This window comes from Podarcis melisellensis (assembly GCF_964234715.1).
Source record: "Podarcis melisellensis genome assembly, chromosome: 13".
In the NCBI taxonomy this organism is placed as follows: domain Eukaryota; kingdom Metazoa; phylum Chordata; class Lepidosauria; order Squamata; family Lacertidae; genus Podarcis; species Podarcis melisellensis.
The window spans coordinates 18,802,924-18,820,983 of record NC_138545.1 but is presented as its reverse complement, the minus strand read 5'-3'; the positions used below and the strand labels follow the sequence as shown (position 1 = coordinate 18,820,983).

Sequence of the window (18,060 nt, the reverse complement as noted above, 5' to 3'; positions counted from 1 at the left end):
ATTCATCCTCAAATAAACATGGTATTTACCTACCCATCCATCACTATATGCATCTCTCCATTTCTTATCCATACCACTCTGCTCATCTGTCTCATCCATCACACACAACAGGGTGCTTCTCCATATCCAGAAATGATAATGCTTGGGAAGGTGAACTCTGCTCTAATTGATGCCAGCCAAATTTCCGTTTTATTTCTCAGCAAACTGAGCACAACAATACACTACTCCAAAAGTAGCACCAGCAAATTTAAGAATCTTCCTCCTCCCATCCTTGCTCAGTTTTCACATTTCACGTTTTCAGTTTCACATTTGGGAGGAGAGCAGGGAAGGGGCAAGATCCGCAGAAGCACTCTTCACACTCCAATTTCCCTTTACCTCCCTCTACAGTTCCAGAAACCACAGCATCACTACCCACCTTTGAGATTTGGCACTGTTCCCAACGGGAGCACCGAGAAAAACATTCGGAACAACTATGGGGAGATGCACGAATATATGGGGAAGTACAACCAGCGCAGCGTGGAGGATGCACTCCAGAACCTGCAGACAGGGTAGGTGGGGGGAAATGGAAGAAGCAGTGGTGGCGGCAGCAGGAAGGACAACTCCAAGACCCTTAGTTCTCAGCATATATCTTCATCCTAAGCCTTTCTGCTCCCTGGGGCACATGGCCTGCAGCAGGCCCCTACAGTGGGACCACATGTGCCCTATGTTTCTCTCCACATAACCCATTTTTTACACAACAGATGTGCAAATGCTTCTCATTTATGTCGCACACTCTGGTCGTCATTCCATGAGGCCACACTCCTGTTGTAGAGAAGCCACCATTTGCCCACACTTGGGGTAAATATTCAGTGAAGTCAATGCAGTTTTTCCCCTCTGCAACATCCTCTCCCTCCAGCGGTAGTACATTAATTGCTGTGGCAATTGCTATGTGGAATGTGACTGTGTGAGTGACACAGGCTGCTGCTGGATGTTGCTTGTGACATGGCCAGCTTTAATGCCCATGCTGTTTTGTGATCCTTTAACAAGTTTATAATTATAATTAGTCAATTTTCATTAGGCTGTCATCTGATTAAAGAAATCTTAGCCAATTTAATAATAATATGAGTTTGGGTCAATTAATCAGTGAATTAATTAAATCTGCAGAAATGTGCATATGAGCAAAAATTACTCTCTCTTTTTAAAGCATACTTTGTTTTTAGATGATGCACTGCAGACATTAGAAGAGGCATCCCCACTTCTCTGTGCAAAATCTGTGCTTGCCATGTGCTGTTAATGCAAGTAATTGCATTAAAAATATTTTTTTTAAAAGAAACTGTTGCCTTGCTCATTGGGGACACCTTTTTAGTTGAATGAATCTAACCAATTAATTAAGGCTGCAAGCCTATGCCCGCTTACCTGGAAGTAAGCTTCGCGTAAGATCTGATTATAGAAACTGCAGTCCTAAAAAAACACAAAAAACACCTTTAAGGGCTGTGCACTCCTTCTGTGTATAACTCTGGTGAGCAAGTGCTTGTCTAGCCTTGGTAGCTGCACACGCCAGCAAGAGTGCCTCCCCACTGTTCCCCACAACAACACTCTGTGAACTTCTATGAACTCCTGCTGGCTCATTTCATAAATAAACCAAATAAGACAAGTCCACAGTGAGGCATTCAAGTGCAGGATTGAGCTGCGCCATCATGCTGTTAACCAGACTTCGGTGTGGGGTTTTTGTATGTGGATTTTGGATTTGTGAGCATTTGTGACTTAAACGCTAATTTTTTGCTGCTGTAGGAGTGCATTGTAGCTCTGCCTGTTTGAGCACCCTTTCAGGGTGGTTCCCACTGCTGTTGGAACTGCTGCCAATCCTACTAACATTTTTTTAAAAGCCAACTGGCAAGGTTATGGGTGCGTGATTCACCATTTAAACACCCACATACTCTGCTAATTAACCCAAATTAACCAGTGGCGTAGCGTGGGTTGTCAGCACCCGGGGCAAGGCAAGTAATTTGACCCCCTAACCCGTGGATTTGCGCCCCCTAACCCTCAGATGTTGCGCCCGGTGCGGCCGGCCCCCCCCTGCACCCCCCACGCTACGCCACTGAAATTAACAACCACCTCCCAATTCTACAGTCACAATCATTTATATATGGATTAGAATTCCTACTCTGTACATATACGTACTTAAGACAGGCACCTCCAACTTTGGGCCACCAAAATTTATGTGACTTCAGTTCCCTTCACTCCTGACCAATTTGTCAAGCTGGCTGCAGGTGTTGGGGTTGTACTGTAGTGATGGGCTGGATGGGGGCTAATAAACTGAGTCTGAGTCCTGGCAAGATTGAGGTTTGTAGGCTTGGGAAGTCAGTAAGTTGCCAGGCCTGGATGGGGCTGCTCTCTCCTTGAAGGAGCAGGTGCAAAGTCTGAGGATTTTCCCAGATCCAACTCTACCACTGGAGGTGTCCTCAGTGGCTAGGAAGCTTGGCTGAGAAGACAGATACAGTTGTTCCTGGATCAGGATAGCAGTTATCCATGCATTGCTAACCTCACAGTTGGATCACTGCAACGCACTGTTTGTAGAACTACCTTGGCAGTTGATCTGGAGGCTGCGGCTAATGCAGAATGCAGGGGTCGCCTTGCAAACTAGCACCAGCAGATAGCAACTTGATTTCTGGATTTGCACTGGCAAATCCCTCCCTGCATGTTGCCTGCATTGACGTGGCGACCTGTGGATGTGGGTCTCTGATGTGGAGGAGGTCTGTTCCTCCGGAGGTGCAGGCTTGGAAAGTACAGATTGGGTTCCAGAATGCCTGATTTGCTGGGCTCAGGCTGTGACTCAGGCTTGCATAGGATACCAGGGCCTGTGATCTTCCTTGTAGCTGCCGGACTGATAGTGGCCCGCCTTGTCTAAATTGGAGCTGCTCTGGCCAGGAGTTCTGGCACTGGGCCATTTCAATGGTGCTGAAGATTCTAAAAGAATGACTTTGCCACTATTGCAGAATTCAACTATTCGGTTCTTGCTGCTTTCCCCTATGCTGTCTGGTGCTTTGTGTGTTTACTGCTTGTTAAGTTCTTCCTTCTCTTTTTAATCAGTGGCCTGCATCTACTCTTCAGGGTTTGTCTGTTCTTGTTGTTTAAAGTTCAGAGTTTTTTTGTTTTTAAATACCACCATGTACATTCATGGCCACCAAAACTTTGCCAGTATGTGTGAATGGTTGAATGGGGAGGGGCACAAGGGGACAGGACGGAGACACCTAATAATCCGATCCTATGTGAATTTAAAGTTATGGGCCCTGTGTAGGGTCAGTCTGTTTTTAGGACTGTGAAACAGAGGGCATTAGAAAGCAAAAGACTGAGAAGAAAGCTTGGAACCAAGATATCTAGATAGAAGTGGCTGAAGAGGTGAGCCTGTCTATAATAAAAAATAAATAAAGGGGGGAGGAAGCGAAGATAAAATAGAGTGGGACAGTGGCTGATGTGCAGTTCTAACAGTAAAGGGCACCTTTTCCTTATTGGCCTATTAAAAGTATCTCCTATGCTATATAAATATGGCTGAAAACTTTAACAGTTTTAATGGGAAGATTAATCAGGCTCATAATAAAATCCCTGCACCCCAGTTAATTGGTCAGGCTAAGCATACGGAAAGGCTCAGTCACGTTTAAAGGCACGCTGCCGGGCAATCGTCTAGTTTCTAGCTCCTACCTGTGACATATTTGATGACAACGAAGAATAAACGTAAAGGTGTTCTATCTTTCTAGTTTATTACCCAAAGGTGGCCACCTTTTGGCTCTCAGGAGTCGTATACTTTCATGTAATGCTAAGAACCAGTTTTTATTTAATTGATTTGTATACTGCTCTCCCTCTCACATTCAACTGAAGGCCACAGTGCTCTGTTGAATTAATTCTTAAAATATTTTAAAAAGCCTGACCCTTCCACAATATTGATGGGCCTTCAATGTGTTTATTTCTTGATGCCGTTTTGACTCTGGTGTGTTACTATAACAGGAAATATTCACATATGGGATAAGAAACAAGTGAGCCTCTCCGTCTAACAATGAATATTACTATTTGTTTAATAGGGATGCGGGTGGCACTGTGGTCTAAACCACTGAGCCTCTTGGGCTTGCCGATCGGAAGGTTGGTGGTTCAAATCTGTGTGACAGAGTGAGCTCCAGTTGCTTTGTCCCAGCTCCTGCCAACCTAGCAGTTCGAAAGCATACCAGTGCAAGTAGATAAATAGGTACCGCTGTGGCAGAAAGGTAAACAGCGTTTCCGTGTGCTCTGGCTCCCATCATGGTGTCCCGTTGCACCAGAAGCGGTTTAGTCATGCTGGCCACATGACCCGGAAAGCTGTCTGTGGACAAATACCAGCTCCTTCGGTCTAAAAGTGAGATGAGCACCACAACCCCATAGTCACCTTTGACTGGACTTAACCGTCCAGGGGTCCTTTACCTTTACCTTACTATTTGTTTGTTAAATGGTAAGCTGTCTCACACTTAAAGAAAGCTGTCCCCTTCCCTCAAAAATATGCTTTCCCTTTAATTGCAATATGAATGTCTGTAGTTCTAATCAATAGGTCTGTGCAAAGGTGGACAAATAATAAATGGAGGCATTTTTAATGTGCTAAATGCTGCATCCATCTGTCCTTCTCTGCCTGCCTTTCTTATCTGACTGCAGGAAACTGGATGCCTTCATCTACGATGCAGCCGTCCTCAACTACATGGCCCGAAAGGAAGAAGGCTGTAAACTTGTCACCATAGGGAGTGGGAAAGTCTTTGCCACCACAGGCTACGGCATTGCGCTGCAGAAAGGTTCCAAGTGGAAACGGCCCATTGACCTGGCCCTGCTCCAGTTTCTGAGTGATGGTAAGGCTTAGCTACATGCCAGGTTCTAGGGAGAGCACTGGGAAGTTGAGAGTTGCCCAGGTTTTTTGGATGAGAACAAACTTAAGTGTGAGTAACTGGGAGGTGGGGGGGAATATTTTCTCCAACATCTGTGTGAGTGGTATTGTTCTCTCTCTGTCTCTGTCTCTGCCCCACCTGCTCTTCCACTAGGCAATGATTGCTGGGTGTATATGCGTAAGATACTTTGGAGCAGGGGTGTCTGAAATAAAGGATATTTATTACTTGCTGTGGACACTCCTGAATAATTTGCACTGGAAAGAAATCTATGTATAATCCTACTTCCTGCTGCAGGGCAAGACCACCCCATTCTATCCATACACTATGAAAAAGCATGAAGTTGAAATATGGGGCAACTGGTGCTCCTTCTTCAGATACTCAGCCCCCACCCCACCTCCGCACCCATTTCTAGTAAGCTCAGAGCCCAGAAAAGTACCAAACTGCCAATCCCACTCCTTATGGATGGGTCATGTTCTTCATAGTGATTGGTGAACAGGACTTTCCCTCACATGTTTGCTGGGGCAGAAGGCTTAATCAGGTAAAGGAATGCTGGTCTGCCAAGATGAAACATTCATTACCCTTTGCTATAAAATGGGTTATCTGGATTCTAAAGTTCAGTTAAAACAGATTAGTTTCCTTTAACACACTTTTACTATGTATTTGGTTGAATTTATTGTTGTGTGCTCCTTGAATTTTGAGAAGTCATGGGGCAGTGCTATATGGGATAGCTTCCTTTGAATGAAAGAGTTTTGTATGGTAAACCGCCCTGTGATCCTCAGATGAAGGAGGTATATGGTGTCATTGTAATAAAAAATGTTAGCATAATGGAAGCAAATAGGCACCCCTACAGCACAGAACAAATCCACTAATCCCATATCAGATGTTGAGAGAGAGAGACACCCTGCATTCCAAGCTGTTTCACCTTCAGCTAACTCACAGCTCCTTATCTGTCTGTCCCATTAAAAAAATGAAAATGCTTTCTTGCTGTCTCCCTTCCTCCCACACCCCAATTCTGATGGGTGTTGCATTTACAAGCCAGAATGAGATTTGATATCATTAAGGGCAATTAAAGCCCATTTGTCAAGTCCCTGATCAACGGTTGATTTGTCAGGCAAAACCAATGTGACAGGCCCATTCATGTTAATCAAGTGAGCAAAACTCATATTACCAGCAGGAGTGTGGATTTCTCCAATTCTTTTAGTGTATGTTTATCCATGGAGATGGAGAGGGGTTTCTAACTCAAATGTAGAAGTTTGCTGAGAGGACTTATGGGCCCTGGAACTGACATGGCTCCCTCATATACACTAATGCCCCCACACCAGCCTGCACACCCTCCCCCATTCCAATGCTCCAGATAGCTATCCCAATGCACTTCCCTGACTATCTCCTAGCACACCTGCAGACTGATCAAAGTGAACATGCAACCAGATCATGGTATTTTATTTTGGATTAATTAATCCAGGCTGAAAGGGAGTAGGAATCCCAAGAGAGGTGTGGAGCCCACTCAGTTCACGTAAGGAGGTCTGGAAGCCAGGACTCCTGCGTCTCCTGGGAGAGCAAGCAATTCCTAGTGGGCTAGACTCAGAGCAAAGGCGATGGGAGACAGACATCCTGCTTTCTATTTCTAGCTCCAGGGATAATGAACAGATACAGCTCTGGTGTGTTTGATCTGAGCAGAGGAACCTGGATTCCGTCTCTGCTGCTGCTAATGGGCTCAGTCTGAGGCTCTAATTGCTGTTAGCCAACAATCTTGCTTCTCCTAATAGGCCTGACTGACTCTGGGGATATCCTAGAGAAGAGCACACGGGGCTTTCCCCGCCCCACCAGGACATATAAGCAGATGTTGGGGACGGGGCTGTGTTTCAACTGGGCCACCCAGTGTCCATGACACTTAAATCATTTTGCCTTCCCTGCATCTATTAGGCTGAATGAAAAAGCTACATGGTTTACTCTCCAGCTCTCTCTGCTGCGATTAACAACATTCAGAAGTGAAGCATTCCAGACAGAGAGGCGTTCTTTGCTTCACTTGTGAAAAATGCCCTGTGAGGATCATGATGTATAAGAATTGTGTGTGGGAGAGAGGCCGACAGATGGTTGCTTTGTAGAGTTTGGATGTGTTACAATGAATGTCCAAAACGTGGTGAATGTCAACTATTCACATGTAAATACTGACAACTTCAGATGAATTTTATGAATGCCACAAACAGACAGACATACTCCCATTATGGAGACAGATTTATTGCATAATGATAATCACTATTTGACTGTTGGCATTCGCCAGGGTATCTCCACCTTAATAAAGCATTCACAACATTCACCTGGGATTGCCAACATTCACAAGTGACAAAATTCCAGATATACATATTAGAACTTCTATTTGCTTGCAATTACTCTATATTCCAAGCATCTGTGCACAAGAATAAAGCATGCAAACTAAAAAAATGCATGTATAATAATCAATGTTTAAAACTTACTTTAATTGCAGAATTTTCACTTTAGGCTCACAGAATATCCATAATTTTGTTGGTATATAATTCCACCAGTATGAGGGTATATAATATATACAGCGGAGATTTCATCTGTTTGGAATCCTTCAGTGTATTGATGTATAACTTCATATGTTGAATATGTACATGCTGAAGGGTGCTGGGTATTTATTATTTATTTATAGTTATTTTAAAAAAAAATTAAATAATATCCTCTCACAATGCATCAGGGCAGTGGACCACAACAATTAGACATTTAAAAGCAATGCAAAGTAATCATCAATGTGACTGGCTACTCAAGAGACCTTTTAAACAACTGCTAAGGCCTGTCAGCATAAAAAAGTCTTAAAGAGACAGCTGAAAGTCAAAGTTGCCTGCCAAATCTCTATTGGAAGAGCATATCATGATCTTGCATGGATGTATGCATTTAAAGGAGCCTGTTGCTTGGGTATGAAGGAACACACATGCACACCATTGTAAGCTTCCAATTGCTTATTAGGGGAGAGGGAGGCAAGGAACAGTTGCCCAGCAACCCACCCATCTGTCATATCATACAACTGAAACCTGTACTACCTTTTATACCACACACACACAATTTTAGTCTGCAGCATTAATCAATCCTGAAAGACTACCACTGCATAGCTCCATCTTTGCAATCACTCAAGTAGATCAGGATTCATAGGATCAAAGAACTGTAGAGTTGGAAGGGACCCAAATACCATCAAGTCCAACTCCCTGAAATGCAGGAATCTCAGCTACATCATATATGGCAGACGGCCAACCAACCTCTGCGTAAAAACCTCCAAGGAAGGAGAGCCCACCACCTCTTAGAGTTTGTTCCACTGTTAACAGCTCTTACTGTCAGAAAACTATTCCTAAAGATTCATCTGAATCTCCTTTCTTGCAACTTGAATCCATTGGTTCAGGTCCTAGTTTCCGGAGCAATAAAAAACAAGCTTATTCCATGTGACAGCCCTTTAGATATTTGGAGATGGCTATTATATCTCCTCTCAGTATCTTTTCCTGGCTAAATATACCCAACTCTCTCAAACATTCCTCAAAAGGCTTGGTTTCCAGACCCTTGATCATCTTGGTCACCCTGTATTAACTTTTTTTTGCTGCTTCATCACACTGTGAACTCATGTTAAACTTGTGGTCTACTAAGACCCCTAGATCATTTTCACATCTAGTACTGGCAAGCCAAGTGTCCCCCATCTTATATTTGTGCATATTAGTTCTTCCTGCCTAAGTGCAGAACCTGACATTTGTCCCTACTGAAGTTCATTTTGTTAGTTTTGGCCCAGCTCTCCAATCTGTTAAGGTCATCTTAAAACCCAATTCTGTCTTCAGTGGCATCTACAAATTTGATAAATATCCCCTCAATGTCTTCATCCAAGTTATTTATAAAGCTGTTGAACAACAATAGGCCCGGGGCAGAACCCTACAGCACCCCACTTGTCCCCCCTTTTGACTAGGAACCATTAGTGAGCATTCTTTGAGTATGGAAATGAGCTACAAACCCACCTAACAGTTATCTCACCCAGTCTAAATTTTACCGGCTTCTCTGCAAGAATATCATGGGGGAATTTGTCAAAAGCTTTACTGAAATCAGGATACACTATATCCACAGCAGTCCCTGATCCACCAAGCTTGTGTGTGACTCTATCAAAAAAAGAAAAAGAAAAAAAGAAAGAAATGATATTTGTCTGGTACGGATTGTTTTTGAGAAACCCATTTTAGGTCTTAGTAATCACAGTCACCTTTTCTAAATTCTCACAGACAGACTGTTTAATTATCTGTTCTAGGACACTGGTAACAATGTCAAGCTCACCAGTCAGTAGTTACCCAGATCTTCTTTACTCCCCGTTTTGAAGACAGGGACATCATTTTGCCTGCCTCCAGTCCCCAGGGACATCACTTGTTCTCCAAGAATTCTCAAAATTATAGACAGAGGCTCTGAGATTACATCTGCAAGCTCCTTTAATACTCTTGGGTGCAGCTCATCAGGCCCTGGAGATTTGAACTCATCGATGTAGCTAGGTGTTCCCTTACCACCTCTTTTCCATCTTGGGCTTTAGCTCCTTCCTTGCATCATTTATTCTGTTATCACCAGGTTGGGCACTGCTTTCCTTTGAGGTAAAGACAAAAGGCAAAGTAGGTGTTGAGCAGTTCTGCCTTCTCTCTGTCACCCAACAGCATTTCTCCATCTTCTTCACACAAGAGACCTACTACTTGCTTGGTCTTCCTCTTGCTTCAAACATAGCTGAATAAACCTTTTTTATTAATTTTAATCTCTCTTGCAAGCCTGAGTTCATTCTGAGCTTGGCCCACCTGACCTCCCTGCAACTGTTGGCTACTCATATATGTTCTTCCTTTGTGATTTCTCCTTTCTTCAATTTCTTATTCATGCCCTTCTTAAATCTCAGTTCACCTGTAAGCTCCTTATGCAGCCACACTGGTTTTTTAGGTGTCTCCTACTTTTCTTTCTTGTTGGAATTTTCTGCCTTTCTGCCTTCAAGATTTCTCATTTAAGAAACTCCCATTCCTCTTAGACTCTCTTCTCTTTGAGTATTTCTGATCATGGGGAAGTTCCTTAAGCTTTTTGAAATCAGTCTTCTTAAAGTCCGGAGTGCATGTTCAACTACCCTCAGCTTTCCCTTGCTTGTATACAATGAAACCCAATATTACATTATCACTTTCTCCCAAGGTTCCCTGTACTTTCACTTTGTTGACCAGCTTCTCCCTGTTGGTGAGGACCAGATCCAATAAAGATGACTCCTCTGTTGCTTCTTCCACTTCTGGGAAATGACATTGTCAGTGAGGCAATTGAGGAAGTTGTTGGAGCTTTCATTCTTGGCAGAGTTTGTTGAAACTCAAACTCTGCCAAGAATGAAAGGTCCAATCATTTCTTCAATTGCCTCACTGACAATGTATCTGAGTAACTGAACTCTTCTATGACTACTATATCTCTTCTTTATGAATGTTTGGGAATCTGCTGTAGAAAGGCATCATCTGAGTCCTCCATTTGGCTTGGAGGTCTATAGCAGACACCCACAATAAGGTCACTCTTGTTTCCCTCTCCTACAATTTTTATCCATATACTCTCCATCTGTCTTCCATGCTCCAAGTTATGGATCTCTTCACAAATGTACACGTCCTTTACATATAATCCTACTCCTCCCCTCTGTTTGATCTACTCCTTTTGAACAGGTTGCACCTCTCAAGTTCCAGTCATGAGTCTCATCCAGCAGGTTCAAGTAATGCCTACTTAGGTCATATTTGTACTGAGAGCTCAAATTCTTTTTGCTTGTTTCCCATACTCTGTGCATTTGTGTAGAAACAACTGAAACCATGAGTCATTCGTCCACACACTGCTGCCTCTGTCCTCCTCCGTGGAGAATCGCCTGCCACCACCACACATCTCATCCTTCTCTGGGGAGCAGAAGGAATCGTTCCACACACTGTACTTTCCACTGCTACCTTGATGTATTTTAAGGTCTGCAGCTGCTGTTCTTGCTACGCTGGCTGAGAACTGGTGTCCAAAGTGAGGGCATGGAGTCAGTTTTGCAGCTCCAGAGACACAGCATGGCTCCTAACACGGCTCCTGCTTTTTGTGTCATGTTCCTCCAGGAGTTCGTCTCCTGCACTGCACAATCTTCTACCTCCCTAGGGACATCCCACCTGCCTCTCTGTTCCAGGACAGTCCACTCTCTAGCAAGAATTTCCTCATCTGCTCAATAGCTCAAAGTGTGGATAGGTGGGCCTCAAGTTGCAGTACCTTCTCTTCTAGCTTGGATTTGCTGTAGGTGTAGTAGGTCACTGCTGCAGCTCCCTTGTCATCCATGTCTCTTGGTCCATGAGACAACACTCCAGGCTTCCCCCTCAAACTCCGCCACTAAACACTCTTGCAAATGCCCCAGTTTACAAGTCCTAGTCACAAGATCTTGACCTGCTAGATTTCTTCCTGTAGTGCTTGTATTAAAAGTGCAGCAGACCTGCCTTCCTTCACCAGCATGGAGGTGTAAAAATAGGCAGATACAAATAAGTCTAAGCTGGCAAATTGGCTTAATGTTGGCCAGTGCTTTCTTTCTAGAAAAATAGGAGCTGGTACTCACCATGAAATTGTTACAGTAAGTGTCACACTTTTAAACCAAAAGAGAGAGGTGCCAGTACTCACCATGAAGCTGTTACAGTAAAATGCTGAAGGTTACCCACCTATGTATGCCTGGAAAGACAGGGCGAGAACAACCTCTCACAACTCTAAGCATGAAAGGATAATTAAATAGTGTCAATGGGTAAGTACTTTGTGATACCTGACCTTTAAGTATGTACCTAAGCTCAGAATGGTTCTGCTCCCTTGTCTCCTGTCTCCACAAGCTCCCACACTCAGATTCTATACCGTCACTAGATAAACACAGCTTATTTAATTTGAGACCTCAGAACAAAATCCCTATTCCCTACCATTGAGCAAAAGGGCTCCTGCATTTTCTGGGACTGATGCCTAATGGACCATACCAAGGGAAGGTTGTGAAAAGGCACATTTCTTGTGTTCCATCTCTTCTTCCCATCCCCTCCTCTGTTTCAGATGAGATTGAACTGCTAGAGCGCCTGTGGCTATCAGGGATCTGCCACAATGACAAAATTGAGGTGATGAGTAGCAAGTTGGACATAGACAACATGGCGGGTGTCTTCTACATGCTCCTGGTGGCCATGGGACTAAGTCTGCTGGTCTTTGCCTGGGAACACCTAATCTACTGGAAACTGCGTCACTGTATGAGACATACAGGGCGGCTGGACTTCCTGCTCGCCTTCAGCAGGGTGAGGTTGCAAGATCAGCAAGGGACAGTTGGGTGCCCATTGATCCTCTCACCCACTAAGCTATTTTCACATCCATTACTGTCAATTTCTTTGTCCAGAGAGTAAGCTCTTCCCTCCTTCCACATCACTCTCCTTTCACCCAGGACTGTGAATAATCTATGATCACACCACACCTGTATGCAGAAATCAGCATCCTTAGAATCTCACCATTCTTTTTCCCCTCAGAAAGAAGCAACCATTTCCAGCCTTTATGGCTGTGAAGGTAAACATGAAAGTGTATGTGCAGACAATGACTTATACAGTCTCAAAAGCAAAAGGTGGGGTCTCTGCAAGTTTTCTAGTGGTCTAAAGATGGGGCTATAGAGCCTGCATCTTTCTTTGCCATTCTGCTGTGACTAAATTATGCAAAAGAAGTCAGTACTGTATATGCAGGTTTTCATAGTACAAATCACAGACTTTGGGTTACCTTAACACGGAAAATAATGTATACACCCGTCTACATTTTCCCTTTCCCCTAGCTATTAATTTATGGTTGTGTACATACAGGTGGTGACCATTCTGTGTGGTGGTTCCATTCCCAGCCCCCATGTGCATCAGCGCAGCGTTCATCAGCATGCCCAGCCCTTTACGCCCCTGGTCTTCCCTCTTCTGGATCCAAAAGGACCCATGTGTCAGCTATCGCATGTCAATTGGATGTGCCTAAAGTGGTCACCACCTGTACATGCCTAGCCTGAATAGTAGGGGTCACTGTGGGACTGATATGAGGAAAACCAGTTCTGCCTGTCTGCAGTAGAAGCTGGATGCACAGAGCTAATTAGCTGGAACAATTTTTCAACTTTTAAAAAATTGTGTTAACGGTCTTTTTAAAATTAAGGTGAAAAATTAATGTTCAGGTGAATGAATCTATTTGCTGCACTTCAAAAAATTAAAAGGGAGGTTGGCACCGTACCTGAGCAATCAAGTAGAACAGTACCAGAGAGAGTAGCATATTTGCATTTTATTTGCTGGTTACTACATCCATCAAACAAAATGTGATATCTACCGGTAGCTCACTTGCAGAAGAAAAAAATTGCAGGAAGTCCTATTTCAACATTATGTCCGACTCCATTGCCATCTCTATATCCTTCTCATTTCTATGCTGGATTCTTAGTGACTAACTTCTAAAGATGGGTGTTGAGGTTTGAGCCATACTACTTTATTTTAAAGCCCTGCTTTCTGCCACCAGATTGGCTGTGGTTACTAGGTAAGAAAAGACAAGCATACTCATCATATCTTGTTATGTCTATACTACAAATTTAAACTGGTATCAAGCCTTTTAAATGGTTCTGGCTTACAGAGGGAAACCTGGGGCACGGTATTTCTATGATATGGCTGGGAAGACTAACAAAGACTTGCTGGCACACTACAGACCACATTCCACAAGGAGGAGGGGAAGCCTGGTAGTTAAGAGATTTCAAAATAGATTAAATTTGTAGTGTAGTGATGAAGTTAACAGGCCATTCCCCTGGCTTTCAAAACAGATTCTCATTGCTAAAGCACAAATTGAGTTCTTTATAGTTCTCATTTGCATATGTTGATCACTTTAAATGCAGATTAAAAATTGCTGCCGCCTAGCAGTGAGGCTAAGTTTGTTTTGCTTTTAATCACTCAGCCAGGTGGCAAAAATCCCACCCTACTCTCTGATTCCTCTACCTGGAGAGTTTCCATTGTCTCTTTTTTGATCTTCACTATGTCAGTTTCTCCACTTGTATTTATCTCCTCCTCCTCTCACTGTATCCTCCTCTCTGCTTCCCTCCATTCACTGCCACAGTGATCCATCTCTGAAATAAATGACCTACTATGAAGGACAGGCTCAGGGCTGGTGGGAGGGAAGTGCACTCTTTGTTAATAGCAGAAGGCTCTCCATGGTGGAGAATGATCTGGAGTAGCATTTGGGGTGGAAGATTGTATGCATGTGAAGGATAGAAGGGAAAGAATTCCAGTTCCCTAGTGTATATCATTACCTGGTACAGGAAGACGGTCTTATAACAAGAGGCCCTTCACAATCGAGGAATATGAATACATCAGGAATATGAACACTCCAGGGTTTTCCAAATTGTGGGCTGTGACCCCCATGAATATCACTGAGATGGAGAAATGGGGTGAGGAATCTGTGAGACTAGTTACCTGTACTCAGGGGAGAAGAGTTGTGTAGCAGCAGCCAGGATGGGGCAGGGTGAATGGTGCGTGTAGAAAATCAATCATGGGGTGAAGTGACATGAGGAGCTGGTGAGCAGAGAAGAAGTGATGTTGTAGGTGGTGCTAGAGCTAATTACCCCCAGTGAGATTTCTAGGCTATGGGTTAGAAAGTAACTGCACTTTCATGGAACTGGAGAAACTGTTCTTTATGATATTCTATAAAGAATTGCAAAAAGAGCACCCCCAAAAAAGAGAGAGCATTATGCCTGCAATACTTTATCACACAGAGGAAGTCCTGATGGGTTTCACAAAGATCATGCAATACAGATGACTTTTACACTCTTCTTTGTGGATCCCCTCCGCCCCCCAGGGAAGGAGGGGTAGTATGCACTGAGCCTGCCCCCAGGCTAGTACTCGGGTTCATCATGGTCCCCACCATAGTTCCCATGCAGTATTCCTCCCTGTAGTTTGCCAGTTGTGCTACAGTTCCAACAGCCCCCTTATTTATCCCTCTTTCTCCAATTTGCTCCAGGGCATGTACAGCTGTTGCAGCAGTGAAGACCCCAAAGTCCCAGATCAGCAGCAGCTACCCATCCTTAACCACACCTACGGCCCGTCGCGAGGTGCAGCCCCAGCGTTGCCCAGCCCCCCTGGCCCTCCACTTCCCTGTTCTAGCTTCCTGCCTCGCGAACGGCGCATTGTGGAACGGTGGCGCCACGCTCGTAGTCCCAATTGCTACAAGGATCTGTACCCGCCGACACCTACAGAGCTCCCCACAACCAAACCCCCACGCCATAGCCTCAAGAGCCCTTTCTCAGATGGCTTCCACCGGTTCTATGGGCCCATTGAACCAGAAGGGCTGTCCGATCATGTCAGTGGCAAAAAGATGGCGCCCTGTCAGCTGTCTCCGCCACCACCCTCCCGGGGGCTGGAAAATCCCCCCTCATATTTTGCCATTGTGCGTGAGAAAGAAACTCCCGACATGCCACCGGCAGCATCGGGCTGGCAACGCAAATCCCTCCGTGGGTTGTATGAAAGTTTCCAAGCCGGGAAAGCGGCGAGCCGAGCCCCAGAGGTGAAGAAGTATGATGGCTCCTCCAGTGGCTATGCGACCAAAAGCCCTTGTGAGTTGGAACGGGGCAGCAGTCGGCCTTTTGGGAAAGAACGGGGTCGGTATGGCTACACACGGCTGTCTTATGAGGACGAACGCTCCCCACCTGTTTCCCGCTACAGACATGCCGAAGAGACGTCTCTGCCTCGAGCCGAGACAGAAGTCAAATGTCCGACGTCATCCAGCCGAGAGAGGAGCTCCCGGGCTCACATTTGCCGCAGTCATTCCCACCCGCTTGCCGTAGGTGCCAGCTTGCGCAGCCAAAGTCATTATGTGGATTTTTCTGACTCTGATTCTGACATCTGTGAGAGGGACAGTGATGGGCATAGTTGCTGGTACCAGTCGCCGGATTATTTCTGCACATACCCGTCCCGAGAGAGGCAGCTCTTTGCCACGCATAAGCCCCTGCACTACTGGTCAGCCGACAAGTTGGCCAAGTGCCACGGATGCCACGGTCCCTGCCAGCACTGCCTGAGCTTGGAAATGCTCCCGCCACCCACCCCACCATGCCGCAAGGAGGCCTTGCGCTACTTGAGCTGTTCTGAGGAGCGTCTGGAACGCCGGCTGGACTGGGAGCACCGCCACTGTAGCCTGTATGGATGCCTGGCTCCTCGCCACCGCCACGGCTTTCACCGACGCTGCCATCACCATTCCTGCGAGCTGGGGCCAGCTGGCGGAGTTCTACATCCCACCTCCCGCAGCCTGGAGGACCTCAGCTCTTGCCACATGGTGCGCTGCGGGGCCTCCCATCGACACCAGGGCGGCTTCTCGCCGGAGTGGCTGCCACGCCGGGTGAGCAGAAGCGGGGAGCTTTTTGCCCGCCGTGGTTCTGCCCATTTCTCTAGCCTGGAGTCAGAGGTATGACCAGCAACAGGTGGGGTGGGAGTGGGGGTGGGGTGGGGAAAGAGGCTTCAGATGGGACAGCAGGAAAAAAGGACTGAGCTGTAGTTGAGCTCACACAGTGGGGACTGAGGTGGTGGAGATGGCGCTGTGGTTCAACTGAATGGAAAGAAGGGAGGACCACGAAGATGACTGCAGAGAGGGGGAAGCAGAACAGTGCCACAAGTGAACCCACCAAGACAAAGGGCATGCCACCAGGATGCCACCAGGAATATATGTGATAGGACCACATCTCCCTGCCACAGAAAAGGGGAAGTGTTCAACCAAAAGCGTATCAGATTAAACAGTGGGGACTGGAACCACCAATAATCCCATTAAAAAACCCAGGGGAGTGGAGATGATATGTCAGAGAGGGGTAACACCCTGAGACTGCTACCCCAAGTGCCACCAGAATAGCTCCCTGTGAAAAAACACCCAGTCCCAACCACCAGCCGATTTACAGCAGGGGGTAGAGGGGAACTGGTCTCTCCTGTGTATCCATAACAGACCTTTTATATCCAGAAAAAGGGCTTTTCTGCCACCCTGTGGCACATCGATGGGGTAGGTTCCTGTGGCCAGGGGCAATTGGCTACTGCAACAGCAGGGCTGTTACTCTCTGAACAAAACCCGAGAGAGTGCCAATGAAATGAACCAATCATGAACCTGGAGAGAGTCTGTGTCCCCATGTAGACTGGCAGCAGGGGGGAAGTGCCATCAGTCAGGCTCTGGAGGGGGTGGGGAGGGGCTTGGACAACAATAACCACAAAACTGTCTGGACTTCTGGGTGGGAGGGGATGTTAGGAGACAAAACTGTGACTTTGTTCAACAGAAAACTGTGATATTTCCCCCCCTGCACATTTCCCTCTTCTCCCTTCTTGCTTTCTTTGCTCTTCTTAACCACCACCTTCTTTCTCCTTCCCCCCTGCTTTAATCTTGCAATCATGCACCCATTATGATAGAGATAGCAACACATGCAAACATCATGGATGCTGAAATGAAAAAAACCACACACACTTGTGCGCTGTAATGGGCAAAAGCAATCACTGCCCCCCAAACCACATAGACAAACCAGTCCCTTGACTGAAAGTGTCTGTTTTCACAAATCCTACATCAGTGCACCAAAGCTCTCCGTATTAAGAGAGCTATTGCAGAAAATGACAGAAAACTCGACTATATAGACTGAAAGGGCACCTGCACTTCAAACCAAACAAAATTAAATCTAATAGAATAAGAAACCTCATTCAACAGATAATATACTGTATATTCTCATCACTAAAATTACCACACACCATCTTAATGCTGGTTGCTCTGAGAAGCTGGAACACTTATTTCCATGCTTCCTGCTTGAGGGGGGAGCTGTGCATCTCCCATTGCAGGGAAAGATAAATGTGCTCCCAATGCAGGTACATCTTGCGCACCTTTCCACAGAGAAGATACACAAGTTCTCGTTTTGCTGGAGACTGCTGATGAGTGGGAAGGCGGACCTTAAAGCCAGCTGAAAGCCCAGTCTCTGCACTATTCTGGAAAATGCCCAGCCTTAGAATTTTGCAAGTTTCTAGGAGAAACTTTTGCAAATATGAGAAGCCAAGTGTACTTAAGTAGAAGGTCTGAAGGAAAGGGTTTTTCACTCAGCTTGCAAATGATCTGAGATCCATTGCAACATGATGTGGCTATTAATCGGCAAACTGAGCTATTTCTTTTTTGAAAAAAA

General features: G+C 45.4%; 1 protein-coding gene and 1 long non-coding RNA gene across 12 annotated transcripts in view; one reads left to right on the top strand and one right to left on the bottom strand.

Moving 5' to 3' along the window:
- GRIN2D (glutamate ionotropic receptor NMDA type subunit 2D) overlaps positions 1–17,669 on the top strand; it is a 59,440-nt gene extending 41,771 nt beyond the window's left edge. For all 3 annotated transcript variants that reach the window (XM_081885898.1, XM_081885897.1, XM_081885896.1), the window contains 4 exons: positions 388–548; positions 4,654–4,841; positions 11,949–12,181; positions 14,892–17,669. In XM_081885898.1, coding sequence (XP_081742024.1) covers positions 388–548; positions 4,654–4,841; positions 11,949–12,181; positions 14,892–16,334 — 2,025 coding nt within the window. In that variant the 3' untranslated portion in view covers positions 16,335–17,669. The remainder of the gene's footprint in view (positions 1–387; positions 549–4,653; positions 4,842–11,948; positions 12,182–14,891) is intronic.
- Positions 1–18,060, bottom strand: part of LOC309355334 — a 114,687-nt gene that overhangs the window by 51,045 nt on the left and 45,582 nt on the right. For 2 of the 9 annotated variants that reach the window (XR_014162490.1, XR_014162493.1), the window contains one exon: positions 12,190–14,001. The exons of 4 other annotated variants lie outside the window; for them this stretch is intronic. This is a non-coding gene — a long non-coding RNA (uncharacterized lncRNA). Of the gene's footprint in view, positions 1–1,395; positions 1,441–12,189; positions 14,002–14,262; positions 14,447–18,060 lie in introns of those variants that run through there. 3 more of the 9 variants (XR_014162486.1, XR_014162489.1, XR_014162491.1) reach the window with 3 other exon arrangements.